Source organism: Salmo trutta, chromosome 1, assembly GCF_901001165.1.
Source record: "Salmo trutta chromosome 1, fSalTru1.1, whole genome shotgun sequence".
NCBI classification, from domain to species: Eukaryota; Metazoa; Chordata; class Actinopteri; order Salmoniformes; family Salmonidae; genus Salmo; species Salmo trutta.
The window spans coordinates 48,098,855-48,126,515 of record NC_042957.1 but is presented as its reverse complement, the minus strand read 5'-3'; the positions used below and the strand labels follow the sequence as shown (position 1 = coordinate 48,126,515).

Genomic DNA, 27,661 nt, shown 5'->3' with positions numbered 1-27,661 from the left:
TTATTATCACGTTGAAATAATAGCAGTACAGTAAGCCAGGCGAGAGGCAGATGGGTAGATGAGTAGATGGAGGGATGAGAGGAGAGCGTGTCAGAAGGCTGGGCACAGAGAGAGAGAAAGAGAGAAATGACCTCTGGCTAGAAACGTGTTGTTGCTCACCGTTATTATTGTTGTTAGTATCACGCCCAGGTGCTATTTTTAACCCCTGGATGCCCCAGTTACACTACTGCGCAGAAGCAGCTCACTAGTAATATCTTTCTCTCTTTCCCTCTCTTGTTTTCCATGCCTCTTGGCTTGGGTGATTCTCAGCCACTGAACTGTGGGTATGTGGGGTTTTATGGGCGTGTGCCTGTCAAGGGGTGGCTCTGCAGGAGGGATGGAGAAACGGGTGCGCCAATGTGTGCCATGGGGAACCGGAATGGCGATGGCATACTTTGTTGAGGGGACTTTTTAACTGGAGCACAGAACATGAAGGGTAGGGAAATGTCTTTGTAGTGGGAAGTTGCTCTGGATTTAGACTTTGTCCTCAAACTCTGAAAAAGTGTCCAGGGAAGCAGCTGTTCTCAGCATTACAGTAGCTGTGTACTGTAGAAGTCAGTGTCAATCCAGTGGCAGATGATCTGGACAGTGGACAGATTTACAGCAGTACAGTACAGGCCAATGGGACCGTCCGGGGTGGTGATGTTACAGTAAGCCCTACAGGCCACGGGACCGTCCGGGGTGGTGATGTTACAGTAAGCCCTACAGGCCATGGGACCGTCCGGGGTGGTGATGTTACAGTAAGCCCTACAGGCCACGGGACCGTCCGGGGTGGTGATGTTACAGTAAGCCCTACAGGCCACGGGACCGTCCGGGGTGGTGATGGTACAGTACGCCCTACAGGCCAATGGGACCGTCCGGGGTGGTGATGTTACAGTACGCCCTACAGGCCAATGGGACCGTCCGGGGTGGTGATGTTACAGTACGCCCTACAGGCCATGGGACCGTCCGGGGTGGTGATGTTACAGTAAGCCCTACAGGCCAATGGGACCGTCCGGGGTGGTGATGTTACAGTAAGCCCTACAGGCCACGGGACCGTCTGGGGTGGTGATGTTACAGTAAGCCCTACAGGCCATGGGACCGTCCGGGGTGGTGATGGTACAGTACGCCCTAAAGGCCATGGGACCGTCTGGGGTGGTGATGGTACAGTACGCCCTACAGGCCAATGGGACCGTCCGGGGTGGTGATGTTACAGTAAGCCCTACAGGCCAATGGGACCGTCCGGGGTGGTGATGTTACAGTACGCCCTACAGGCCATGGGACCGTCCGGGGTGGTGATGGTACAGTACGCCCTACAGGCCAATGGGACCGTCCGGGTGGTGATGTTATAGTACGCCCTACAGGCCAATGGGACCGTCCGGGGTGGTGATGTTACAGTAAGCCCTACAGGCCAATGGGACCGTCCGGGGTGGTGATGTTACAGTACGCCCTACACGCCAATGGGACCGTCCGGGGTGGTGATGTTACAGTAAGCCCAACAGGCCAATGGGACCGTCCGGGGTGGTGATGTTACAGTACGCCCTACAGGCCATGGGACCGTCCGGGGTGGTGATGTTACAGTAAGCCCTACAGGCCATGGGACCGTCCGGGGTGGTGATGGTATAGTATGCCCTACAGGCCATGGGACCGTCCGGGGTGGTGATGTTACAGTAAGCCCTACTGGACATTGGGCTATCCAGGGTGGTGATGATACAGTAAGCCCTACAGGCCATTTGACGGTCCGGGGTGGTGGTGTTACAGTAAGCCCTACAGGCCATGGGACCGTCCGGGGTGGTGATGTTACAGTAAGCCCTACAGGCCATGGGACCGTCTGGGGTGGTGATGGTACAGTACGCCCTACAGGTCAATGGGACCGTCTGGGGTGGTGATGGTACAGTAAGCCCAACAGGCCATGGGACCGTCCGGGGTGGTGATGTTACAGTAAGCCCTACAGGCCATAGGACCGTCTGGGGTGGTGATGGTACAGTACGCCCTACAGGCCAATGGGACCGTCCGGGGTGGTGATGGTACAGTACGCCCTACAGGCCAATGGGACCGTCTGGGGTGGTGATGGTACAGTAAGCCCTACAGGCCATGGGACCGTCTGGGGTGGTGATGTTACAGTAAGCCCTACAGGCCACGGGACCGTCTGGGGTGGTGATGTTACAGTACGCCCTACAGGCCATGGGACCATCCGGGGTGGTGATGTTACAGTAAGCCCTACAGGCCACGGGACCGTCCGGGGTGGTGATGTTACAGTAAGCCCTACAGGGCACGGGACCGTCTGGGGTGGTGATGTTACAGTAAGCCCTACAGGCCACGGGACCGTCTGGGGTGGTGCTGTTACAGTAAGCCCTACAGGCCATGGGACCGTCCGGGGTGGTGATGTTACAGTAAGCCCTACAGGCCATGGGACCGTCCGGGGTGGTGATGTTACAGTAAGCCCTACAGGCCACGGGACCGTCTGGGGTGGTGATGTTACAGTAAGCCCTACAGGCCATGGGACCGTCCGGGGTGGTGATGTTACAGTAAGCCCTACAGGCCACGGGACCGTCTGGGGTGGTGATGTTACAGTAAGCCCTACAGGCCACGGGACCGTCCGGGGTGGTGATGTTACAGTAAGCCCTACAGGCCATGGGACCGTCCGGGGTGGTGATGTTACAGTAAGCCCTAAAGGCCATGGGACCGTCTGGGGTGGTGATGGTACAGTACGCCCTACAGGCCAATGGGACCGTCCGGGGTGGTGATGTTACAGTAAGCCCTACAGGCCACGGGACCGTCCGGGGTGGTGATGGTACAGTACGCCCTACAGGCCAATGGGACCGTCCGGGGTGGTGATGTTATAGTACGCCCTACAGGCCAATGGGACCGTCCGGGGTGGTGATGTTACAGTACGCCCTACAGGCCAATGGGACCATCCGGGGTGGTGATGTTACAGTAAGCCCAACAGGCCAATGGGACCGTCCGGGGTGGTGATGTTACAGTACGCCCTACAGGCCATGGGACCGTCCGGGGTGGTGATGTTACAGTAAGCCCTACAGGCCATGGGACCGTCCGGGGTGGTGATGGTACAGTATGCCCTACAGGCCATGGGACCGTCCGGGGTGGTGATGTTACAGTAAGCCCTACTGGACATTGGGCTGTCCAGTGTGGTGATGGTACAGTAAGCCCTACAGGCCATTTGACGGTCCGGGGTGGTGGTGTTACAGTAAGCCCTACAGGCCATGGGACCGTCCGGGGTGGTGATGTTACAGTAAGCCCTACAGGCCATGGGACCGTCTGGGGTGGTGATGGTACAGTAAGCCCTACAGGTCAATGGGACCGTCTGGGGTGGTGATGGTACAGTAAGCCCAACAGGCCATGGGACCGTCCGGGGTGGTGATGTTACAGTAAGCCCTACAGGCCATAGGACCGTCTGGGGTGGTGATGGTACAGTACGCCCTACAGGCCATGGGACCGTCCGGGGTGGTGATGTTACAGTAAGCCCTACTGGACATTGGGCTGTCCGGGGTGGTGATGGTACAGTAAGCCCTACAGGCCATTTGACGGTCCGGGGTGGTGATGTTACAGTATGCGCTACAGGCCATGGGACCGTCTGGGGTGGTGATGTTACAGTAAGCCCTACAGGCCATGGGACCGTCTGGGGTGGTGATGGTACAGTACGCCCTACAGGTCAATGGGACCGTCTGGGGTGGTGATGGTACAGTACGCCCTACAGGCCAATGGGACCGTCCGGGGTGGTGATGGTACAGTACGCCCTACAGGCCATGGGACCGCCTGGGGTGGTGATGTTACAGTACGCCCTACAGGCCATGGGACCGTCCGGGGTGGTGATGGTACAGTAAGCCCTACAGGCCATGGGACCGTCCGGGGTGGTGATGTTACAGTAAGCCCTACAGGCCATGGGACCGTCTGGGGTGGTGATGGTACAGTACGCCCTACAGGTCAATGGGACCGTCTGGGGTGGTGATGGTACAGTAAGCCCAACAGGCCATGGGACCGTCAGGGGTGGTGATGTTACAGTAAGCCCTACAGGCCATAGGACCGTCTGGGGTGGTGATGGTACAGTACGCCCTACAGGCCATGGGACCGTCCGGGGTGGTGATGGTACTGTACGCCCTACAGGCCAATGGGACCGTCCGGGGTGGTGATGGTACAGTACGCCCTACAGGCCAATGGGACCGTCTGGGGTGGTGATGGTACAGTAAGCCCTACAGGCCATGGGACCGCCTGGGGTGGTGATGTTACAGTACGCCCTACAGGCCATGGGACCGTCCGGGGTGGTGATGGTACAGTACGCCCTACAGGCCATGGGACCGTCTGGGGTGGTGATGGTACTGTAAGCTTTACAGGCCAATGGGACCGTCTTGGGTGGTGATGGTACAGTAAGCCCTACAGGCCATGGGACCGTCTGGTGTGGTGATGTTACAGTAAGCTTTACAGGCCAATGGGACCGTCTGGGGTGGTGATGGTACAGTAAGCCCTACAGGCCATGGGACCGTCTGGGGTGGTGATGTTACAGTAAGCCCTACAGGCCATGGGACCGTCTGGGGTGGTGATGTTACAGTAAGCCCTACAGGCCCTGGGACCAATCGGGGTGGTGATGTTACAGTAAGCCCTACAGGCCATGGGATAGTCTGGGGTGGTGATGTTACAGTAAGCCCTACAGGCCATGGGTTCGTCCGGGGTGGTGATGTTACAGTAAGCCCTACATGCCATGGGATAGTCTGGGGTGGTGATGGCACAGTACGCCCTACAGGCCATGGGACCGTCCGGGGTGGTGATGGTACAGTAAGCCCTACAGGCCATGGGACCGTCTGGGCTGGTGATGTTACAGTAAGCCCTACAGGCCAATGGGACCGTCCGGGGTGGTGATGTTACAGTAAGCCCTACAGGCCATGGGACCGTCCGGGGTGGTGATGGTACAGTACGCCCTACAGGCCATAGGACTGTCCGGGGTGGTGATGCTACAGTACGCCCTACAGGCCATGGGACTGTCCGGGGTGGTGATGGTACAGTACGCCCTACAGGCCATGGGACCGTCTGGGGTGGTGATGTTACAGTAAGCCCTACAGGCCATGGGACTGTCCGGGGTGGTGATGTTACAGTACGCCCTACAGGCCATGGGACCGTCTGGGGTGGTGATGTTACAGTAAGCCCTACAGGCCATAGGACCGTCTGGGGTGGTGATGGTACAGTAAGCCCTACAGGCCAATGGGACCGTCCGGGGTGATGATGGTACAGTACGCCCTACAGGCCATGGGACCGTCCGGGGTGGTGATGTTACAGTAAGCCCTACAGGCCATGGGACCGTCCGGGGTGGTGATGGTACAGAACACCCTACAGGCCATGGGATCGTCTGGAGTGGTGATGCTACAGAACACCCTACAGCTGAAGATGAATAACATTATTTTATTGTCCAAATGGACACACGGTCCAACAGACTTCCGCTTTATCCTAACCCCTCTGACCTTGGCTGCCTGTACCCTATGAACAGTCCATTCACCTCTTGTGTTTGTGTTTGTCCAGGACTGGATTTCCATGTGGACCTTCACAGGATCGGGGCGAAGGAGGGCCTGAAGGGCCGGAAGCTACAGAAAGCCATGGAGAGCTACGCCTGGAACATCACCGTCCTCAAGGTATGAGTACAGTACAGTACATCCATCCATCCTAAAACACAGGAAACTCTTTGACAAGTTACAGTACTATTAAAGACTAATGGATAGTGTACTGTATAGTGTACATCCACACACTTTGTCAAGATAACACTAGCAATGTATGGCTAGTGCATCATTCCTTAGAAATACTGCTTCAGTCTGCATAAGTTCACAAGGTTATTGATTTGAAACAACTTCCAGTAATTTATAGAAGTGATGTTGCTGCTATACTCTCCCAAGAGATTACATCTTAAGACAGCAATTTGGCTAATTGGCACCTCCCTTCTTTGTAATCCTTAAACCTCTTAATTAAATGGTGCAGCTCCAGCCTACAGCTGTGTCTGTGGGCTCAGCAGTAACTAACATGATAACATATCCCACATGAAAAAATACTGTAGTGTACTATTTACATTTTAGGGGGGTGGGGGGGTCTTAGGAGAGTAGGAGGATTATTTAAGAAACTGTTTGAAGAGGTAGGGTTTCAGATGTTTTCAGAAGATGGGTAGGGACTCTGCTGTCCTAGCTTCAGCGAGAAGCTGGTTCCACCATTGCAGTGCCAGGACAGAGAAGAGCTTTGACTGGGCTGAGCGGGAGCTGCCTTGCTGTAGGGGTGGGAGGGACAAGAGACCAGAAGTGGCAGAATGGAGTACTCAGGTTGGGGTGTAGGGTTTGAGCATAGACTGAAGGTAGGGAGTGGCAGTTCCTCCTGCTGTTCCGTAGGTAAGCACCATGGTCTTGTAGTGGAAGTGGGCTTCAACTGGAAGCCAGTGGAGTTTCAGAGAAGCGGGGTGACATGAGAGAACTTGGGAAGGTTGAAAACCAGGTTGGCTGCAGTGTTCTGGATAAGTTGCAGGGGTTTGATGGCACAAGCAGGGAGCCCAGCAAACAGCGAGTTGCAGTAGTCCAGAAGGGAGAGTACAAGTGCCTGGATTAGGACCTGCGCCGCTTCCTGTGTGAGGTAGGGTTGTAATCTACGGATGTTGTAGAGCATGAACCTGCAGGAGCGAGTCACTGCTTTGATGTTTGCAGAGAACAACAGGTTGTTGTCCAGTGTCACGCCAAGGTTCTTTGCACTCCCAGAGTGCAACACTGTGGAGTTGTCAACCGTGATGGAGAGGTCTTTGAGCGGGCAGGCCTTCCCCAAGAGGAAGATCAGCTCCGTCTTGTCGAGGTTGAGCTTGAGGTGGTGGGCAGACATCCAAGTTGAGATATCTGCCAAGCACGCAGAGATGCGTGTCGCCACCTGGGTGTCAGAAGGGGGGATGGAGAAAAGTGGTTGAGTGTCATCCGCATAGCAATGATAGGAGAGACTATGTGAGGATATGACGGAGCTGAGCGATTTGGTGTATAGAGAGAAGAGGAGAGGGCCTAGAACCGAGCCCTGGGGGACACCAGTAGTGACAATACGTTGGGCAGACACAGATCCTCTCCATGTCATCTGGTTGGAGCAGCCTGCCTGGTAGGATTCAATCCAAGAGTGGGCAGAGCCTGAGACGCCCAGCCCTGAGAGGGTGGAGAGGAGGATCTGATGGTTCACAGTGTCGAAGGCAGTGGATAGATCTAGGAGGATGAGAACAGAAGAGAGAGAGTCAGCTTTGGCAGTGCGGAGAGTCTCCGTGACACAGAGAAGAGCAGTCTCGGTTGAGTGACCCGTCTTAAAGCCCGACTGGTTAGGGTCAAGAAGGTCGTTCTGAGAGAGATAACGTGAAAGTTGATCAGAGACAACACGCTCAAGTGTTTTGGTGATGCCAGATTGAGTCGAGTGTTGGTTTCTTGAGGAGGGTAGCATTTTGACGTCAGAGGGGACGCAGCCAGTGGTCAGGGATGAGTTGATGAGGGAAGTGAGGAATGGGAGAAGGTCTCCAGAGATGGTCTGGAGAAGGGAGGGATGGGGTCGAGTATTCACTGTCGTGTTTTTGCCGACTTTGCTGTAGTATTCACTGTAGTGTTTACTGTAGTATACTGTAGAATTTACAGTTAACTATAGTATAAATACTATAGTAAAAGAAAACTGTAGTATATACTATAGTAATTAATGTAGTGTTTTTGCGGATTGTAGTATACTGTAGTGTTTTTGTGGACTGTAGTATACTGTAGTATTTACTGTAGTGTTTTTGCTGACATTACTGTAGTATTTACTATAGTGTTTCTGTTTTGTTATCTTTGACATAGAAGTGGGGCTTTCTCCTTCAGAAAACCTACTGGAGAAATACTAAAAGAGCACATTTTTCAGAACCTGTAGGTAGGTAGGACTGGGGTCTGAACAGAGAATTCAAAGCTTCTGCTCTTTTCTAAAACCTGTAGAGAACCCAATATATGATCAATACTTGGCATGTAGGATTCTCACTTATGGATGGCGCAAATTGCGATATAGGAGAGGGGAATGGGTAGGGTATATGTAGTATTTACTATAGTTAAAAAAGTGTAGTGTTTTTGCGGACATTACTGTAGTATTTACTACGGTGCTTTTTTTGCGTATATGATACTGTAGTATTTACTATAGTATTCTGCAGTATACTACAACATTCTATAGTAAGTACTACACATGATCGAGGGATACTACAGTGTGTAGTATAGTATTCTACATTATACTACGTTTTACTATAGAATTCTATGGTAAGTACTGTAATATTCTATAGGTAACTGTAGCATTTTTTCATGTAGGATGATACCATTGCACACCATTTGTTAGCCGACATGCACAGTAGGCTCCACCCCTCTCCAGCATCACCCCCTCTCCCGGGAGTTTGGACCCAGCAGACGTGCCCTTAGGTGTGCCATTGGTGTCACACTCTCCCCCTTCTCTCTCCCCTCTTCATCTCACTCTCCTTTCCCCTCTATGTCCCCTCTCTCTCCTCTATATTCCCTCTCTCGCTCCTCTCTCCCCTCTCCCTTCTCTGCCCTCTCTCCTGTCTCCTCACCTGTGACACAGGCCCACAATCATATAAAACGGGTCCCAACACCCTCGTTTCACAGCCTCAATGAATCATTACCTGTGGTAAGAGCAACACTGATAAAGCACTAAGCCTCGCCACCATCTCGCCAAGACACAAATAAGGATATAGAGAGAACGTGTGTTTTCCATCTCATCTGGATGTAATTATTCAGGATTGAGTGAATTGTTTAGCCTGGTTTGGGGCTCCGCCGGGCTGGCAGCCAGAGAGAGAGGGAGGATGTGACCAGGGACACATTTGATTCCCCAGGACCTTTTTGTTATCAGGGAGACGTCTGGGCTGCATCAAACGGGACCAGAAACCAAGTTAAAGAAAAAATGGAAAAGGATAGAAGACAGGATGGAAATAGAACGCTCCAAGGTAGTGCTAGCCACGAGACCATGTTAATAGTAGTTTGAGATGCACCTTCAAAAAGTGTGTTGCTCAGCCTATTTGGTTTGGACTCATTGTTCTTTGGCAGCATATGTGGCTGGCAGTCTTATCTTAATTAAGCTTTAATTCACTCTATAGAACTGAAGGACTTAAGCACTTAAGAAGCCTAACGTGGACACACAAAGCCTAATGCCTTACCGCCTCCATCCCTACACCCCTCATCCTTCTCCCTCCTTCCTCCTTCCTTGTGTCTGTACGGTGAGTTATGGGTGCAGCCTGCATGTCCGTATCTACATAGCACAGCAAACCCCCGGCACGTTATCAGCCAAAATACCTCTCTTTCTGCTGGTGAACATTTGGTATGAGGCAGTGTGGTCTGTGTGTGCCAGCCAGGCTTGGCAGCCCAAGTCCAGGCAGTCACCTCTCCATTCAGCCCAACTCACTGGTTCCACAGCCCACAGACTCCATGAGGGTACCCAGCTTGCCAGCTGTGGTAGGGGGTAGAGAGAGAGAGAGAGAGAGAGAGAGAGAGAGGATAAAAGAAGGTGCCAAGAGAAAATCATGGATTCCTTTTATAGAAACTTAAGAAGCTCCAAAGACTCTATGGGATTGTAGAGACCACTACCTAACCCCCAGCAGCACCAGCTAGTCTGATTCTCTAGATACAGTATTGTTCTTGAAGCATAGTAACTTAGAAAGTCAATGATTAAAGGACTGTCCATGCTGAAGCTCCTCTTGTCACCAGTCTGTCTCTACGCCTAGTGCTCTCTCCACAGCTAACCTATAGTTTCACCGAGTCCTCTGACCCACATAGCCATGGTTGAGCTCAACCCATGGTGATTAGGTTCCGGTACCACCAGCCAAGACCCTGACTGGCACAGCAGCACCAGCTTTGTGACTCACACGGGAACATTACATAATTTCTCAAACATCTGATTTATTCATGCTGTTGGAGTGGATTGTGTTCTGAGGGCCTTCATGTAGAAGACTTGTCGCTAAGCATTACCCTCATGTGAGAGGGGAACAAGAGGCATTTTGTCCAGAGTTGTACCCTCAACCCCCCTATACTACACGCCCCTCTAACCTGTCTGCCCAGTGGCAATGGGAATAGACTGTTGTACAGACCGACAGACAAACAGACAGGCAGGCAGGCAGACACCCCTAGTACAGACAGGACATATTCCCTGGTCCCTGCCTCAAACAGCAGCGTCCCACAGGGACGTCTCTCAGGCTCCCTTAGCCAGCTAACTGCTGACGACGGCAGGGTCGGATATGTGAGTATGGTGATGAGACTCAGAGAGCTTCAGAGACAACCAGAGTCAGAGGATAAGGGACGGTTGCTGTTGAGGTGGGCTGTGAAGGGATGTGGTGGGTGGGATGGTGATGGAGGACACGGAGAAAGAGACATACAGGGATAGTGATGGTGGTAAGGATGTAGAGAGAAGACAAGGAAGAGAAGAGAAGAGAAGAGAAGAGAAGAGAAGAGAAGAGGGGAGTGTTAAGTGTTTAGTAGTGAGGGTCTGTGGGTTTTTTTTAGGGACACAAGTTCCGTAAGGGGGCTGGTTTTGTTTTGTTGTTGAGGATGCTGCCTCTACGCCTTTCCAGTCTGAGTGTCTACAACACTACAGAATAGAGCCAGCAGGGCTGCAAGTAGCCCATTCTTTCACTCAGAAACCAAGGCAGCCACGGAAACTGCCGCAAATGACTTTACAACGCCGTAAAGCGGGATGCCTGCCCTGACCACTTCCTCCCCATCTGGCACGGTTTCATCTCTGGGGTGTTCCTAAATAAAAAGGACGCTAATGATGGTGTGGGATCACTTATCAACAGATTACTTTTGAAGGGGCTCTGAGGAACCGCAGAGAATTCCTCCAACCACACTGCAGTATGGATGTAGGCTGCCATCTGCTGGCTAAAAGAATGTAGTGCATTAAATTGTATTTGTCACATGCTTTGAAAACAACAGGTGTAAACTAACAGTGAAAAGCTTACTTACGGGTCCTTTTTCAACAATGCAGAGTTAAAGATAAAAAAACTGAAATAGTGACACGAGGAATAAATACACAGGGAATAACGCATAACAATGACATGGCTATATACAGGGAGTACCAATACTGAGTCGATGTGCAGGGGTACGAGGTACTTGAGGTAGCTATATACATATAGGTAGGGTTAAAGAGACTAGGCAACAGGATAGATAATAGAAGCAGCAGCGTGTATCCATTTGATTAGCTATTTAGCAGTCTTATGGCTTGGGGGTAGAAGCTACTTAGGGTCCTGTTGGTTCCAGACTTGGTGCACTGGTACCGCTTGCCGTGCGGTAGCAGAGAGAACAGTCTATGGCTTGGGTGGCTGGAGTCTGAAAAATGATTGGGCCTTCCTTTGACAACGTCTGATATAGAGGGCATTACTGAAACACATGAGTGACAGCATTCTCTCTCTCTTTCTCATTTGTCTCTCTCGCTCTTTCCCGTCTCTCTCTCCCAGGGTCAGGCGGACCTCCTGAAGCACGCTAAGAGTGAGGCTTTGGACACGCTGCGTCAGATCCACTGTGCCACCCAGTCCTGTGGCCTGAGCAAGAACGGAGCTACCTCCCCTCAGCTCCAACACCTTCCACTGCAAGCGCAGGCCCAGTACCAGGCCCAGCCCTACCATCCACCCCAACCTCACCATCTCCAACCTCAGGCCCAGACCCAATCCCAGGCCCAGCCCCTGTCCCAACACCTGGCTGAACCCCAACCCGAGGCCCAACCACAGCTCCAGGCCCAGCTCCATACTCAACCCCGTCCCCTGACTCAGCGTCCGCTCCTGCCTCCCCTCCCACCCCAGCCCCCACAGTACAGGGCAGCAGGCTCTCACGATGCCATCTCTGAGAACGAGACGGCCAGCGATGGCTCCTGCTGACCCGTTGCCTGTACCCGCAGTGGAGTCCACCCAAAGAGAGACAGGGAGGGGAGAATAGAAAGAGAGAGGGGGCTTGAGAAGCAGAGAGGAGAAGAGCAAAGAACATGGATGGTTCCTTTAACACCCCCAAAGATGGACAGAGAGGAGAGGGAGAAGGAGAGAATGAAGGAGAGGGAGAAGGAAAGGGAGAGAGATGGTGAGAAGGAAAGAGCAGAAGGGAAACAGCAAATAGAGCAAGGGACGGGGAAGAAAATTCACCGTAAAAGACAAGAGACACAAGTTTGAAAATGTGTTGTTTTAGAGATGTCTCTTTCAGCTCTCTCTCCTGTCCTATTTCTCTCTCTTGGATTCGAAAGAGCGAATAACACCCATATTAGCGAGTTCAGTCCGTCTCTCAGTCAGTCAATTTGTTGAGTCAGTCAGTCTGTCAGGAGAGTCTCGCTGTCTTTCTCTGGGCAGTGCCCTGCGGGTACAGGCACCTTACATTGGCATTTCATACCGCACAAGTTCACCTTTGGATTGCCCTAGGATACCCATAGCATGTCCAGCACCCATTCCTTCTCTCCTCCTCTATCATCTCCCTTATGTTTACTCCATATACCTGTAGATCTGCCCTTCCTTTGCCCTTCTCTCTGAGGAGGAGGCTGCCGTTTTAAATGCACAACGTAGAGCAGCTCACACGGACTCTGAGCTCTGTAGGGATCCTAGCTAGAGGACCATTACTGCACAAACAAACCTGGGAGCTGTCTTGTGAGAGACACGGTAAAGGACTGCAGCTCTGCAGCCTCTCTCTGTCTGTCACTACCTACCTGGCCTCTACAATGATGCACTGGCTCCCCCTGCTGGAGACTCTAACCTCCGCAGGACCCCATACACTTGCACAGTGCTCTTAATTAAGATTTTTATTTTTGTTAATTGTCAATCACAACATGCCTGGACGCTTAGTAGGGGGTCTCCCTAGCGCCTCTCAAGGGGCTGTGTGCGTAACGTCCCGTATGTTGCTGTCGTCGTCCCATGGATGGAGGGAGCTTGGCCGTGCTCTGCCCACGCTCCAGTTCTCAGAGGTAGCTACTAGCTAGAGCTCACCAGCCTGTTTTAACTGGAACAGTCTGTCGACCCCGTCTGCGCTGCGGAGACTAAAGGACTCTATAGGTCAAAGATCACAAGAGAAACATGGACCTGGGGCAGGTTCCTGCTGTCAATCAAACACACACCTAACCTAAAAGAGAAACTATGAATCTATATAGATGTATTCTGTATGTATGTACAAGTAATGAAGAGACACTTTACATTTATCTCTGATAATTCTCCCTGAAACAAAACATCCCGTCGATATTCTTATTATTGTTATAATTGATGTAAGTTATATTCATATTACAATTATTTTATATACAGTATATTGCTTCCACATATACAGTGACTTGATCCCTGTTGTTCTGTGCTGCAGATCAAGACAGGTGGTGTGGAATGTTGGGTGTAGGGGTTAGAGGTCAGGGTGGGTTTGGGTTGGGGGTCATCATTCCAAAAATTGGATCAAACAATAACCTGACTTGTGTTTCACTGCAAAGTGATGTGGTTCTGTATGAGCTCCTTAAAATGGCCCATTAAACCTTGCTTCATTGTTCATCCTGCCTCCTATTCTTCAATTCTTCCACTTTGTCAGTGTCTTTATGCTGGCAGCCTATCTGACATGAATATGCAGGATTCCTTCTGCAGGAAAAGAATGGGGAATATATTGTATGAAGATATTTTGAGGCAACTCCAGAAGGTGGCGACAAATAGTAGGGAAAAGGTTATGAGTGACAGTGTCTATGAGGGAAATGGGCATGAGGGATTCAGCCTTTTGCTAAAGTCAGGTACTATAGGTCCAGGTCAAATAGGGGATGCTTATATTTGTCCTGTTTTACACAGTGTATTCAGAAAGTATTCAAACTCCTTGACTTTTTTCACATTTTCCTGTGTTACAGCCTGAATTAAAATGGTTTACATTGAGATTTTGTGTCACTGGCCTACACACAATACCCTATAATGTCAAAGTGGAATTATGTTTTTATACATTTCTACAAATGTATTCAAAATGAAAAGCTGAAATAAGTATTCAATCCCTTTGTTATGGCAAGCCTAAATTAGTTCAGGACTCACTCTGTGTGCCATAATAGTGTTTAACATAATTTTTTTATGACTACCTCATCTCTGTACTCAGTTGCCGGAGAGGAAGGATACAGTTCAGGGATTTCACCCTTAGGCCAATGGTGACTTTAAAACAGTTACAGAGTTTAATGGCTGTGATAGGAGAAAACTGATGATGGATCAACATTGTAGTTACTCCACAATACTAACCTAATAGACAGAGGGAAAATAAGGAAGCCTGCAGTGCATCATACACCGACGAAGTGCTCGGAGAAGGTGCAATTTGCAGTTCAAGATGAAGCAAACGTATAACTCTGGCTTGTCATGCAAAATTCAAAGCTGGGCTGTACAACATGCAAAAAGGTAGGTAGCCTGAGTCTAGAAATGACTGGAGGGATTAAACTAGCAAAAGAGTGGGTCGAATGTACATTAACATCCTCTGCCTCAGACGTAAAGAATATTAATAAAAGAAACAGCCATAAAAAAAAGGTTTTTGAACATGCCTGAACCAAGGGACATTTGGTGGCAGCAAGCCTTGTAGACAAGTCTAAAGAAGACACCCAGGTTATAGTTAACACTCAAAATAAATACAAATAGACACTACAGCCAGAGTCTTCAGAACAGCCTTAGAAGGAGGCTAAACGTCACAGCCACAGGCCCGCTCATGGCTTTGAGCAAGAAATTGACTGTCAGGACTTAAATGGACTTGACATGGGGTGAGTCATTGTATGAGGTTTTGAAACTAAGCTAGGATATTTTTTTTCTTTACAAACTTGTTCTGTGCTGAAGTTAATCAGAATATGTGTGTCATTATTACATAGGCAAGAGGCCTATATATTCTCATACACTATATATACAAAAGCATGGGACACCTCTTCAAATTAGTGGATTTGGCTATTTCAGCCACACCTGTTGTTAACAGGTGTCTAGAATCAAGCACACAGCCATGCAATCTCCATAGACAAACATAGGCGGTAGAATGGCCTTACTGAAGAGCTCAGTTACTTTCACCGTAGTGGGATGCCTCCTTTCCAAAAAGTCAGTTCATCAGATTTCTGCCCTGCTAGAGCTGCCCCAGTCAACTGTAAGTGCTGTTATTGTGAAGTGAAAACATCTAGGAGTAACAACAGCTCAGCCACAAAGTGATAGGCCACACAAGCTCACAGAACAGGACCGCTGAGTGCTGAAGCACGTTAACATTTTCTGTACTCATTTGCAACACACTAACAAGTTCCAAATTGCCTCTGGAAGCAACTTCTGAACAAGAGCAGTTTCAGTTCAGTCATTTAGCAGACACTCTTATCCAGAGCAACTTACAGTAGTAAATACATACATTTCATTTTCATTTCATTCATTTTTTTTTTTTTTGTACTGGCCCCCCATGGGAATCGAGCCCACAACCCTGGCGTTGCACACACCATGCTGGCATTGCAAACACCATGCTCTACCAACTGAGCCACAGAGCAGCCGCACTCAAGCCTAAGATCACCATGCGCAATGCAAAGCGTCGGCTGGAGTGGTGTAAAGCTCGCCGCCATTGGACTCTGGAGCAGTGGAAACGCGTTCTCTGGAGATATGAATCAAGATTCACAATCTAGCAGTCCCACGGACAAATCTGGGTTTGGCAGATGCCAGGAGAACGCTACTTGCCCCAATGCATAGTGCCAACTGTAAAGTTTGGTGGAGGAGGAATAATGGTCTGGGGCTCTTTTTCATGGTTTTCAGCATGACAATACCCCCGTGAACAAATCAAGGTCCATACAGAAATGATTTGTCGAGATTGGTGTGGAAGAACTTGATTAGCCTGCACAGAACCCTGACCTCAACCCCATCAAACACCTTTGGGATGAATTGGAACGCCAACTGCGAGTCAGGCCTAATCACCCAACATCAATGCCCCGACCTCACTAATGTTCTTGTGGCTGAATGGAAGCAAGTCCCAGCAGCAATGTTGCAACATCTAGTGGAAAGCCTTCCCAGAAGAGAGGCTGTTGTAGCAGCAAAGGGGGGACCAACTCCATATTAATGCCCATGAGTTTGGAATGAGATGTTCGACGAGCAGATGTCCACATACTTTTGGTCACATCGTTGGGGCGGCAGTGTAGCCTAGTGGTTAGAGCATTGGACTAGTAATTGAAAGGTTGCAAGTTCAAATCCCACAAATCCGTCGTTCTGAATAAGGCAGTTAACCCACTGTTCCTAGGCTGTCATTGAAAATAAGAATTTGTTCTTAACTGACTTACCAAGTTAAATAAAGGTTAAAAAAATAATATAGTGGTGTGTCATATTACATAGGCAGGAGGACTATATATTCTTCTATGTGTGTTCTGCTGTAGTCTACTTGAAGTTATTTTCCAATATTGTGATATTTGTTCTACTGCTACATTGAAAATTATATGAAATTCGGGTCTTGTAAGCCCCACAGCTGAGTATGTGTGCATATGCATACGGCCGGTGTTCTGCAGTGACGTCTAAATATGTTGCTGTACATTGATGTCTAGAAAATTAGGCTACAGAAAATGTGGACTTGTGTAAGCCTCGCTGCTACACTCAGGTATGTGGGTGTACTGCAGTGACGTCTAAAATGCTTTGAATTAATCAGCACCTTGGAGAGTGCTGTCCATTTCACCACCATAGATAGCAGGCTACTTGGCTGTTTACTCTGTCTGCTGCACTGCTACGTTGTGTTTGACACTTTTTTCCTCAATGTGTTCTGGTAACTCAGAGCCCCCCCGGATAACCCCCCCTCACGCTCATTATGTGTTCCGTGACCTCCTGATTTACAAATTAAGCACTGCCCAACGCTCTAACCACTAAGCTACCTGCCGCCCTATAGGAAAAGGGAAAGGGGAACAAGGTGCCACTACCACCAATGGCCAATAGCTAGAGGGATAAAACAACAAACACACTATTCAAGGTATGTCAGTATTCCCGGAGCGACACGTCATATTTAATACAATAGAGAGAATGATCATTAGCCCTCATTAGGACTGTTAGGTGACCCTCTAATTACAGACCATTCAGTCAGTCAGCTTCTAAAGGTTATCAGGGACGGTTCTTTGTGTTCCTCATACCTTTGATGAGACCATGTCTATTGCTGCAGCTAATTAACCATGTCTCCCTCACCACTAATCATAACGCTATGTCCTAACGAAGCTCACCACCACCCTGACATAATAGCATTCTGCTTCTTTATTCAAAACCCAGGAAATATCCTAGAGATGGTCTGTGGCAGGATTAGAGTCATTAAGGACTTCTGATAGACCCATCAAATGAGCAAACGAGTCAAACGCTACAACAGAAAATGAGCATTGACGGACAGCCTTTTTGTTGATGTCCCCGTCGACTGGACTAAAGATATCTTAATGACGTCTGTGGAGGGTGTAAATGAGACGACATAGGGCCTTATAAAAGGAGACCGGCTTCAGAGAGAGGTGAGAGTAGAAGTGGACCCCACAGCCTTTAACAGAACATGTGTTTCAACACAAAGCACCTTACTACAGCACCAGGGATGGACACAGCATGCTCAACCACCAAGGTAGGATCGACTATGTAACACAGCTTTTTATTACAGATGTTTTTACTGTGGAATAATTTATGGTGCCATTATGGGCCTCAGACAAAGGTCATGTAGGTACAAAAGGGGGTGTTCAGAAAAGTACATCAGGTATTGTTTTTGGATGCATTTAAACATGAATGGTAATGCTCGCTAATGCTCCCTAATTTGCATTGAGTGTTTTTTGAATGGAGATGGAACACCACTATTTGCACTTAGCGTGTCAGTCGCTGCCATGATATTGTCATGGGTTTGAGTTCCTTTCTGTCTATTGAATAGGAATTTTGGTAATGGGTTTCAGGGTATTAAGCAATTACATCATCTTCCAAAAATAGCAAGACCTTGTCTGAAGAAAACATTCTAAAACTGATAGCTATTAGCTTTTAGTCATGTCTGCTATCTGACATTGTTCTCAATTAATATTCCTGAGTATGTTTTAGCTTTCATTTTTCATATTAACCATAAAGTTATATTAACATAGAGAGAGAGAGATGCATAGGCCTATCTCACTCTTTCCTTTGTTTATGTTTGAGTTTGCATGAAATGCATTTCACTGTACTTGTGCATGTGTCCTCTATCTCTGTCTCTCTGTCTCTCTCTCTCTCTGTCTGGCTCTCTGTCTCTCTCTCTCATAAAGTTCTAATACTGAAATATTGTATCTGCTTTTACTGACAGAAACTCAAGGTTCTCATCTTGTTGCTACTCGTCTCTCATCTGGCCTGTGACGCTCAGGAGGTTGCCAACTGTTGCAGACAGAAATCCCACTTCTGCCGTCTTTACGTCCTGCTCTGTCGCTCAGGTAACGGGACGGGGACAAGGGGACCCCTCACTGATGACGCAGCCGCTGGAATCCTCACACTCGGTAAACGGAAAGAAACCGATGAACGTCGCTTCCAGAGCCGGTTGAGTCAGCTACTCCACGGGTCACGGAACCAAGCGGCGGGAATCTTAACAATGGGGAAGAGGACCGAAGACACAGCAGAACCGCTCATGCGCTTGTTTCCCATTTTAGAGACGGCCCCCACTACCACGGCCCAGTTGGTTTTACAACTACCATTCAAGTGATTAATCTGGAAAACATCAATGTTGGGACTGCGTCAAACATGGACTAATGAAAAATATATGAAAACATGGGTTTTGGGTAAAATGTTCCTTTAAGATTTAATTTGTTTGTGGAGTAAGTGTTAGTAATTTTGTTAGTAATGTTGTAAATATTGTATATGATCTCATTGGTGTAATAAATGCGATAATGTTCACATGTAGCACAGTTGTATTTGCTTTCCTGGTGTCTCTGTATTTTAGGTGATGGGAAAGTAAATATGAAGAAAGTGACTGTCATGAGGGTTGAGTCATCTAATTGTGTCTATGTTATGGCATCACATCACTGGCATCACAGTCAGACAACCCCAATAGCCCCAACCAGCCCAAATCATCACCCCTCAATCAGCCATGAGCATATGTCTGGATGGGTAGGTGTGTTTGTTCAAGGGAGTGTATGTTCCAGAAATGAACTTTTCTCAGAAATACCTTGGTTTCTGTGAAAGCTGGAGGTCTGCTGTATTTTACATCTCTCTTTCACTCTAACCTGCCCTCCCTCTCCAAACTATACTCCATGATTCTTCCTCTTTCACAACTTTTCTCATGGGGGCAGCATGGAGCTGCTTCAAGGCTCACATCTGTATGGATCTCTGTGTTGCTCAGAGGCCACATATTGTAGGCTGTTGTATAGCCAAAGATCGAGTAAAGACCCACTGTATTTCTCCATCATTGCATTACATTCTCTTGCCACATTTTTTTGTCCCTATCTTCTCACCTTGTAGCTTCTTTCTAAATGTTTGTACTTTATATATCGGTAATAACTGAAAAACAGCATTGTAGCCATTGTAATGGAAGTAAAGTCTCAGGCAATTCTGCAGTCTTTTTTGTGTGTTCTTCGTGCATAGAGTACTTCCATCCACTTACCTGGTCCCAAACACACCAACAATTCACCATGCCATATCGACAGAAATACACCAACACGTGCTCACCGTGCCATGTTTACTCTCGGTTACGTGTCAGATCGCCTGGTAGATATAGAGGAGTTGCTAATTAGAGCAGATGCTTAAGAGAGAGAGGGAGTCTGTCTGGGATACATTTCTATATTCATCTACTCATGCAGTACCAAGCTACCCAGCTAGCACATTTGGTTCCTTCTATGTTGTGGGAATGTACATTTTAGGTTTCCCATTGGTTCTGGGAATGAAGCCATCATTTTCCTGACTGGTAAAACTGAACGGTTTTTGGGGGTTCTGGGAATGTACATTTTTAGGTTGCAGGGAGGTTCTGAGAACATTTTACTATGGTTCCCTGAAAGTTTTCCTGGGAGGTTTTATTAACATTCTGAGAATGAAATGTAAAGGTTTTTTTTTGTAGCTTCCTCAACTTTCAATGACTGTTTCAATAAGACTTTTAATAACACTGCTAGCTTAGGTTAATTGTTTTGAACTCCAAGCACAGATAGGACATATGGAAATTAATTTGCTTAGCATGAATCATGCAAACACATTTATTTTTTATTGTGGCACAGCATCAGTGGGATTTGAACCTATGAGCTTCTATCTAAGGAATTAGTCCACTGGCGCCCCAGGATGGAGCTAGCATCCCATGTTTTTTAACTCAAACAAAGCTGGTCATTTTAGTCTATTCAAACAGACTCCATTTCAAAGGAAGCAAGCGCTCATTAACATCAGGTGTGGCCAATTAGTGGACGCGGCCAACACACCTGAACACACTTAACAAGATAGAGGATAGAGAGACCCCTTGTTGACCCTGAGAACAGAATGTATATGTTTTAAAAAGCATTCTTAAAACATTCTTTGAACGTTACTAATGTTTTCTTGTGGTTTTTATGGAAAGTCTTCTTAATGTTCCGAGAACATGACTTTAAATAGAACCATGAGAAAACCTACAGAAAACGTTATGCTGAAGTACTGAAATTCCCACAGAAGAATGTTGTTTCTCAACGTTCTCTGAACTATTTGAGGACATTCCCAATGCCAAACCAGTTGGAGAACGTTTCTAGAATATTACCAAAAGTTAAATTAAATATAATCAGGTTTGAACTTTTAGGAAATGTTCTGTTAAAGTAATGAAATACCAAGAAAATTATGTTTTTTTGTCAAGCTGCTTAAATTGTGCTGAGGCCAAGCAACTATCCTGAACCATTCCCAGAACGTTGTGGGAAGGTTGTATGCAAAATAACCAGAGGACAACCATGCTCTCAAACATGGTTCTCAGAACATTATGTGCTAGCTGGGTAAGATGCTTATAAGACCTTAGAGGCTTTTGATGATGTATGTGTTTATGTATATACATGTGAATCTTGTTCCTTATATATTCTAAAGCTGTGTGTGTGTGCGTGCGTGTGTGCCTACATGCGTGTGTGTACAATTTGCCTCCTTGTGCATGTCAACAGGTATACATGGGTATTCTCATCCCTATTTCCTAGTAAGGATACAGGATCAGAAGTGGATGATGGCAGTGGTGTGCACAGCAGAAAAAGAGGGAGGGGAGGGGCAGAACGAAAGAGAAAGCCAGATGAGATTCACTGGTCTACTGACTGCCAGTGTTTCTGTTAGAGGGGGTGCAACAAGAGAGTGTCTATTCATGTGTGAAGGAGAGAGATGACGAGAGGACAGAGTAAAATAAGGTAGAGAGCGTGTGCAAGAAGGAGAACGAACAGAGAAATTGATTTCTTAATAAACAGTGAGAAGTGGAGAGAAGCAGGGGGCTCTCGCTTTCGGTGAAAGAGAGAGAGAGACAAAAGAGAAAGAGGAAAGGGAGGTAGAGAAAGAGAGTAGAGGGAGAGAGAGAGACAAAAAAACAGAAACAGGGAAAAAGGGGTGAGTGCGATAGAGAATGGCAAAGACTGTGTGATAGAGAGAGAGAGTACAGACTCAGATAACGGAAGTGGCGTGCGCATCCTGCTCTCCTGCTGGGGCTAGATGAGACTTCAAACTGATCTGTGAGGAGAGAAGAACAGAGAGATACACTACCTAACTTCATGACTCTACGCTGACAGTGAGTTACAACACCTTAGCTTGATCCACGGTGAGAAGAATAACTGCCCACACTACAGAGAAGGAAGGAGCTAAAGAGAAAGATTATCAGCCTTACTTGGGATAAAGAAGAGGAAAGGTGGAAGAAAGAAGACTATAAACCTGAGACTGAGGTAAATGCCACTGATACCCAGCTGACCTGTAGCTGAGTGCTGAGGCAGGATCAAGGAGAAGCATCTGTTGAAGTGCAGACTGCAGAGTCACGTTGGTCTGACTCGCCCTCTTCTCAGCTCTGTCTGTTCGGGGATGGAGTGACTTGGTGAGCCCAGCTCTCTCTTCATCGTTGGACAACATGCCTGTGATGAAGGGTCTCCTGGCCCCCCAGAACACCTTCCTGGACACCATCGCCAACCACTTTGATGGCACCCGTAAGTATACTCTTTACTCAAGCCTTTCTGCCTTTGTGCCACCCTCCTAATTGGGATGCCTGCAGTGTTACAATGGGTTTGATTGATTGTAATTTACTTTTGAGGTAATTTACAAGTTGTGAACAAGCTGTGTTTAATACATTGTGACTTTTCATTGTAAGATTTCCACTTTGATTTTGCGTCAGCGGGTCAATGAAAATATGACCACCTTTTATCTATTGATTTTGGGCAGGATTCAATCCGTATCGCAGAAGTATTGCGGGAGATCAGCGTTATAGCTCGATTTAAAGGCAATGTCCCTGCGTTCGTGGAGACTGCAAATGCTGCATATGTGGACTCAATCGGCAGTTACCTTTACATTTTAACTCAGAACTACTGCTATGCGGATTTAAATATATTTATGAGTATCTCATTCAAAGCGCATGGTGTCAAGCATTAGAACCATCGAGAAGCAAAACTTTTTTGGGGGTGGGGGGGCTGCTGTGGGATTAATACAAATTCTCTAGATTCTAAGATGTGGGTTATAAACTGGCATATGGAATTGTTTTAAAATGGTCCTACCATGGATCATTTAGCTATTTGATTTACAATTTTAGGACCCTTTAGGTATCCCAAAAATATATTTTAAAAGTATTTGATAAAATATAGAATTTTGCCTTCAGTACCAAATACCACAGAAACACATTGAATAACACATTCATCAATGGCAAAAAAGACAGTAAAAAAATGAAATCCTAAGGAATAAGGTTTTGAAGTGTCTGTCCTATATCTAGGAGAAATAAGAAAGCTCCGTCTTGTCGAGGTTGAGCTTGAGGTCGTGGGCCAGGCACGATATCTGCCAGGCACGCAGAGATGTGTGTCTCCACCTGGGTGTCAGAAGGGGGTGAAGAAGAAAAGGAGTTCATTGTCATCTGCATAGCAATGATAGGAGAGACCATGTGAGGATATGACGGAGCCGAGTGACTTAGTGTATATGCAGGGTTGGGTTGTCACGTTCGTTGTAGGAAGGAGACCAAAGCGCAGCGTGGGTATCGTTCCACATTTTTTATTTTAATGTGAAACTTTGCAAAACAAACAATAAACTACAAACAAAACACAAACCGTGATGAACGAGGTGCAACATGTACTAACTCAAAATAATCTCTCACAAACACAGTTGGGAAAAACAACTACTTAAATATGATCCCCAATTAGAGACAACGATGACCAGCTGCCTCTAATTGGGGATCATACAAAATCCCAACAAAGAAAAAAGAAACTATAACCAAAACAACATAGAACTAAATAAACTAGATACACCCCCCCAGTCACACCATGATCTACTCTACCATAGAAAATAAGAGCTCTCTATGGTCAGGACGTGACAGTACCCCCCCCCCCCAAAGGTGCGGACTCCGGCCGCAAAACCTGAAACCAAAAGGGAGGGTTGGGGGGGTGTCTAGTGTTGGTGGAGGCTCTGGTGCAGGACGAAGAACCTTCTCAGCCCGCGGATCCTCCTGCATCGGAGGTGGTTCTGGTGCGGGACGAAGAACCCTCTCATCCTGCGAACCCGCCAGCATCGGTGGAGGCTCTAGACCACCGACCGTCGCTGGAGACTCCGGACTGCGGACCGTCGCTGGAGACTCCGGACCGTCGCTGGAGACTCCGGACTGTGGACCATCGCTGGAGACTCCGGACCATCGCTGGAGACTCCGGACCGTTGCTGGAGGCTCCGGACTGGGGACCGTCGCTGGAGGCTCCGGACTGTGGGCCGTCGCTGGAGGCTCCGGACTGTGGGCTGTCTCAGGAGGCTCCGGACTGTGGGCCGTCTCAGGAGGTTCCGGACTGTGGGCCGTCTCAGGAGGTTCCGGACTGTGGGCCGTCTCAGGAGGTTCCGAACTGTGGACCGTCTCAAGAGGTCCCGGATTTTGGACCGTCGTTGGAGGTTCCGGACTGTGAAACGTCGCCCGAGGCTCCGGACTGGGAACTGTCACCGGAAGCTCCGGACTGGGAACTGTCGCCGGAAGCTCTGGACTGGGAACTGTCGCCGGAAGCTCCGGACTGGGAACTGTCGCCGGAAGCTCTGGAACGGGAAGGCGCACTGGAGGCCTGATGCGTGGGGCCGGCACAGGTGGTGCCAGACTGGTAACACGCACCTCAGGGCGAGTGCGGAGAGCAGGCACCGGACGCACCGGACTGGGCAGGTGCACTGGAGGCCTAGTGCGTGGAGCCGAGACAGGTGGCACCAGACTGTTGACACGCACTTCAGGGCGAGTGCGAGGAGCAGGCACAGGACGTACTGGACTGGGGAGGCGCTCTGGAGGCCTGATGCATGGGACCAGTACAGGTGGCACCGGACTAGAAACACGCACTTCAGGGCGAGTGCGGGGAGCAGGCACAGGACGTACTGGACTAAGGACACACACTTCAGGGAGAGTGCGAGGAGGAGGCACAGGACGTACTGGGCTGTGGAGGCACACTGGAGACGTGGTGCGTAGAACCGGTGCAGGATATACTGGACCGTGGAGGCGCACTGGAGGTCTGGAGCGTAGAGCTGGCACAACCCGTCCTGGCTGAATGCTCACTTTAGCCCGGCAAATGCGGGACGCAGGCACAGTGCGCACCGGGCTATGAATGTGCACTGGAGATACAGTGCGCATCACCACATAACACGGTGCCTGACTGGTCACACGCTCCCCACGGTAAGCACGGGGAGTTGGCTCAGGTCTAAACCCTGACTCCGCCAATCTCCCCGTGTGCCCCCCCCCCCCAATTTTTTGGGGGGGGAGCTGATTCTCGGGCTTCCGTCGTTGCCGTGACTCCTGATCTTGTCGCCGTTCCTCCCTCGCTGCTTCCACCTGTTCCCATGGGAGGCGATCCCATCCGGCCTGGATCTCCTCCCATGTCCAGGATCCTTTGCCATCCAGGATGTCCTCCCATGTCCATTCCTCCTGGCTGCTTGGTCCTCTGGTGGTGGGAGATTCTGTCACGTTCGTCGTAGGAAGGAGACCAAAGTGCAGCGTATCGTTCCACATCTTTTATTTGAATGTGAAACTTTGCAAAACAAACAATAAACTACGAACAAAACACAAACCGTGACGAACGAGGTGCAACATGCACTAACTCAAAATAATCTCCCACAAACACAGGTGGGAAAAACAACTACTTAAATATGATCCCCAATTAGAGACAACGATGACCAGCTGCCTCTAATTGGGGATCATACAAAAATCCCAACATAGAAAAAATTAACTACAACCAAAACAACATAGAACTAAATAAACTAGATAAACCCCCCCAGTCACACCCTGACACCCTGACCTACTCTACCATAGAAAATAAGAGCTCTCTATGGTCAGGACGTGACACGGGTAGGTTACTTTCTAAATGTAACCCTTTACAGTTACTAGTTACCTGTCCAAAATTGTAATCAGTAACGTAACTTTTGGATTACCCAAACTCAGTAACGTAATCTGATTACATTCAGTTACTTTTAGATTACTTTTTCCTTAAGAGGCATTAGAAGAAGACACAAATGTATGTTACTAATTGAAAGACATCTATTGCAGGATAAAGCAATGTTAAAGTTTACATAGCTGGCCATGTATGGCTGTTAAATTTTACTTTACGGGTTGGTTGTGTAGGCTTATTATAACCCATCGCTTTCTACTGCATGTAATAATGTAAGAACCGAAGCTGGAGATGAGAAGCAAGTACAAGGAGTGAACATGTAACTTCTCTGGGATATGTGGGACGCTAGCGTCCCACCTCGACAACAGCCAGGGCGCAAATTCAAAACAACAGAAATCTCATAATTAAAATTCCTCAAACACACAAGTATTATACACCATTTTAAAGATAAACTTCTTGTTAATCCAGCCACAGTGTCTGATTTCAAAAAGGCTTTACGGCGAAAGCATACCATACGATTATGTTAGGTCAGCGCCTAGTCACAAAAAAACATACAGCCATTTTCCAGCCAAAGAGAGGAGTCACAAAAAGCAGAAATAGAGATAAAATGAATCACCAACCTTTGATGATCTTCATCAGATGGCACTCATAGGACTTCATGTTACACAATACATGTATGTTTTGTTCGATAAAGTTCATATTTACATCCAAAAATCTCGGTTTACATTGGCGCGTTATGTTCAGTAATGTTTTGCTTACAAAACATCCGGTGATTTTGCAGAGAGCCACATCAATTTACAGAAATACTTATCATAAACTTTGATGAAAGATGCAAGTGTTATGCATAGGATTATAGATAAACTTCTCCTTAATGCAACCGCTGTGTCAGATTTCATAAAAGCTTTACGGTGAAAGCACACCATGCGATAATCTGAGTACAGCGCTCAGCCACCAAAACAAGCCATACAGATACCCGCCATGTTGTGGAGTCAACAAAAGTCAGAAATAGTGTTATAAATATTCACTTACCTTTGATGATCTTCATCGGAATGCACTGCCAGGTATCCCAGTTCCACAATAAATGTTTGTTTTGTTTGATAAAGTTAATCTTTATGTCCAAATACCTCCTTTTTGTTTGCGCGTTTAATCCAGTAATCCAAATGCACATAGCGCGCTCACAAAATCCAGACGAAAAGTCAAAAGAGTTCCATTATAGTTCGTAGAAACATGTCAAACGATGTATATAATCAATCTTTAGGATGTTTTTATCATAAATCTTCAATAATAGACCACTGGACCACCAGACCACTGGTTGAAACAGCTCTTATTCGCTCCCCTTTCACAGTAGAAGCCTGAAACAGGAAGTGCAATCTGACCCCATAGGCAATTACTTGAAAAACTACAAACCTCAGATTTCCCACTCCCTGGTTGGATTTTTCTCATGTTTATGCCTGCCATATGAGTTCTGTTATACTCACAGACAATATTGTAACAGTTTTGGAAACGTTAGAGTGTTTTCTATCCAAATCTACTAATTATATGCATATTCTAGCTTCTGGGCCTGAGTAGCAGGCAGTTTACTCTGGGCACTTTATTCATTCAAGCTACTCAATACTGCCCCCCGTTCCCAAAGAAGTTAATGAACAGACAAGTGACAGAACAGGAACATCGTCAGAACAGGGGGAACAAAACGACATGACGACAATAAAGCTGAAGCCGGGAACAACCTAGGGAACAGACAAATATAGGGGAGGTAATGAAAACAAGTGATTGAGTCCAGGTGAGTCCAATGAATTACTGAAGAGTGTGAGGAAAAAGGTGTGCGTAATGATGGTGGCAGGAGTGCGTAGTGCTGGGCAGCCTGGCGCCCTCGAGCGCCCGGGAGCAGGCGTGACATAATAATATGATTCAATTATGTCTTTACATGACTATATATAATTTATAAGCCCAAAATGGATGTAGCAACTACAGATTGCCCTATTAAGTCTATCAAAAGTGTACGAGTTTGAGCATGTGTCCATTAGGCCTATGGATTTAGTTTTTTATCAGCATGAATTAGATTGAGCAATAAAAGCCCCACTTTTATTCCATAAACTGGGATCCACACTATGCAGCTGTTGTAAAAGAGCATTTTTCACTGGCTGTCCACTGGTTTCAAAAACAATGATTGATAGGCATCTTAAATTCAACCATTATTGGGTTCAAATACACATTA

General features: G+C 47.8%; 3 protein-coding genes and 1 non-coding gene across 4 annotated transcripts in view; 3 read left to right on the top strand and 1 right to left on the bottom strand.

Annotated features, from left to right (window-relative positions):
- LOC115197982 (inactive phospholipase C-like protein 2) overlaps window positions 1-13,531 on the top strand; it is a 96,609-nt gene extending 83,078 nt beyond the window's left edge. Inside the window, exons 5-6 of the mRNA XM_029759643.1 lie at window positions 5,548-5,657; window positions 11,489-13,531. Coding sequence (XP_029615503.1) covers window positions 5,548-5,657; window positions 11,489-11,905 — 527 coding nt within the window. The 3' untranslated portion in view covers window positions 11,906-13,531. The remainder of the gene's footprint in view (window positions 1-5,547; window positions 5,658-11,488) is intronic.
- Window positions 7,851-7,903, bottom strand: LOC115147787 (U7 small nuclear RNA). Its single transcript, XR_003866503.1, has one exon. It is a non-coding gene; the product is annotated as a U7 small nuclear RNA (small nuclear RNA).
- Window positions 13,532-17,488: 3,957 nt separating the features above from the next.
- On the top strand, window positions 17,489-18,656 carry LOC115203362 (orexin-like). Its single transcript, XM_029768039.1, has 2 exons — window positions 17,489-17,573; window positions 18,267-18,656. The coding sequence occupies exons 1-2, from the start codon at window positions 17,508-17,510 to the stop codon at window positions 18,654-18,656; spliced, it is 456 nt and encodes a 151-aa protein (XP_029623899.1). The 5' UTR covers window positions 17,489-17,507.
- A 2,819-nt stretch (window positions 18,657-21,475) lies between these two features.
- The window catches only part of LOC115197972 (potassium voltage-gated channel subfamily H member 4-like), a 31,470-nt gene continuing 25,284 nt past the window's right edge, over window positions 21,476-27,661 (top strand). Inside the window, exon 1 of the mRNA XM_029759637.1 lies at window positions 21,476-22,056. Coding sequence (XP_029615497.1) covers window positions 21,981-22,056 — 76 coding nt within the window. The 5' untranslated portion in view covers window positions 21,476-21,980. The remainder of the gene's footprint in view (window positions 22,057-27,661) is intronic.

What these genes read in the sequence shown, in the direction of transcription:
- LOC115203362 (XM_029768039.1), top strand. Translation starts at nt 17,508, where the DNA reads ATGTGTTTCAACACAAAGCACCTTACTACAGCACCAGGGATGGACACA. An exon ending in CAGCATGCTCAACCACCAAG is followed by an intron (nt 17,574 to 18,266) that starts GTAGGATCGACT and finishes TTTTACTGACAG; the next exon opens with AAACTCAAGGTTCTCATCTT.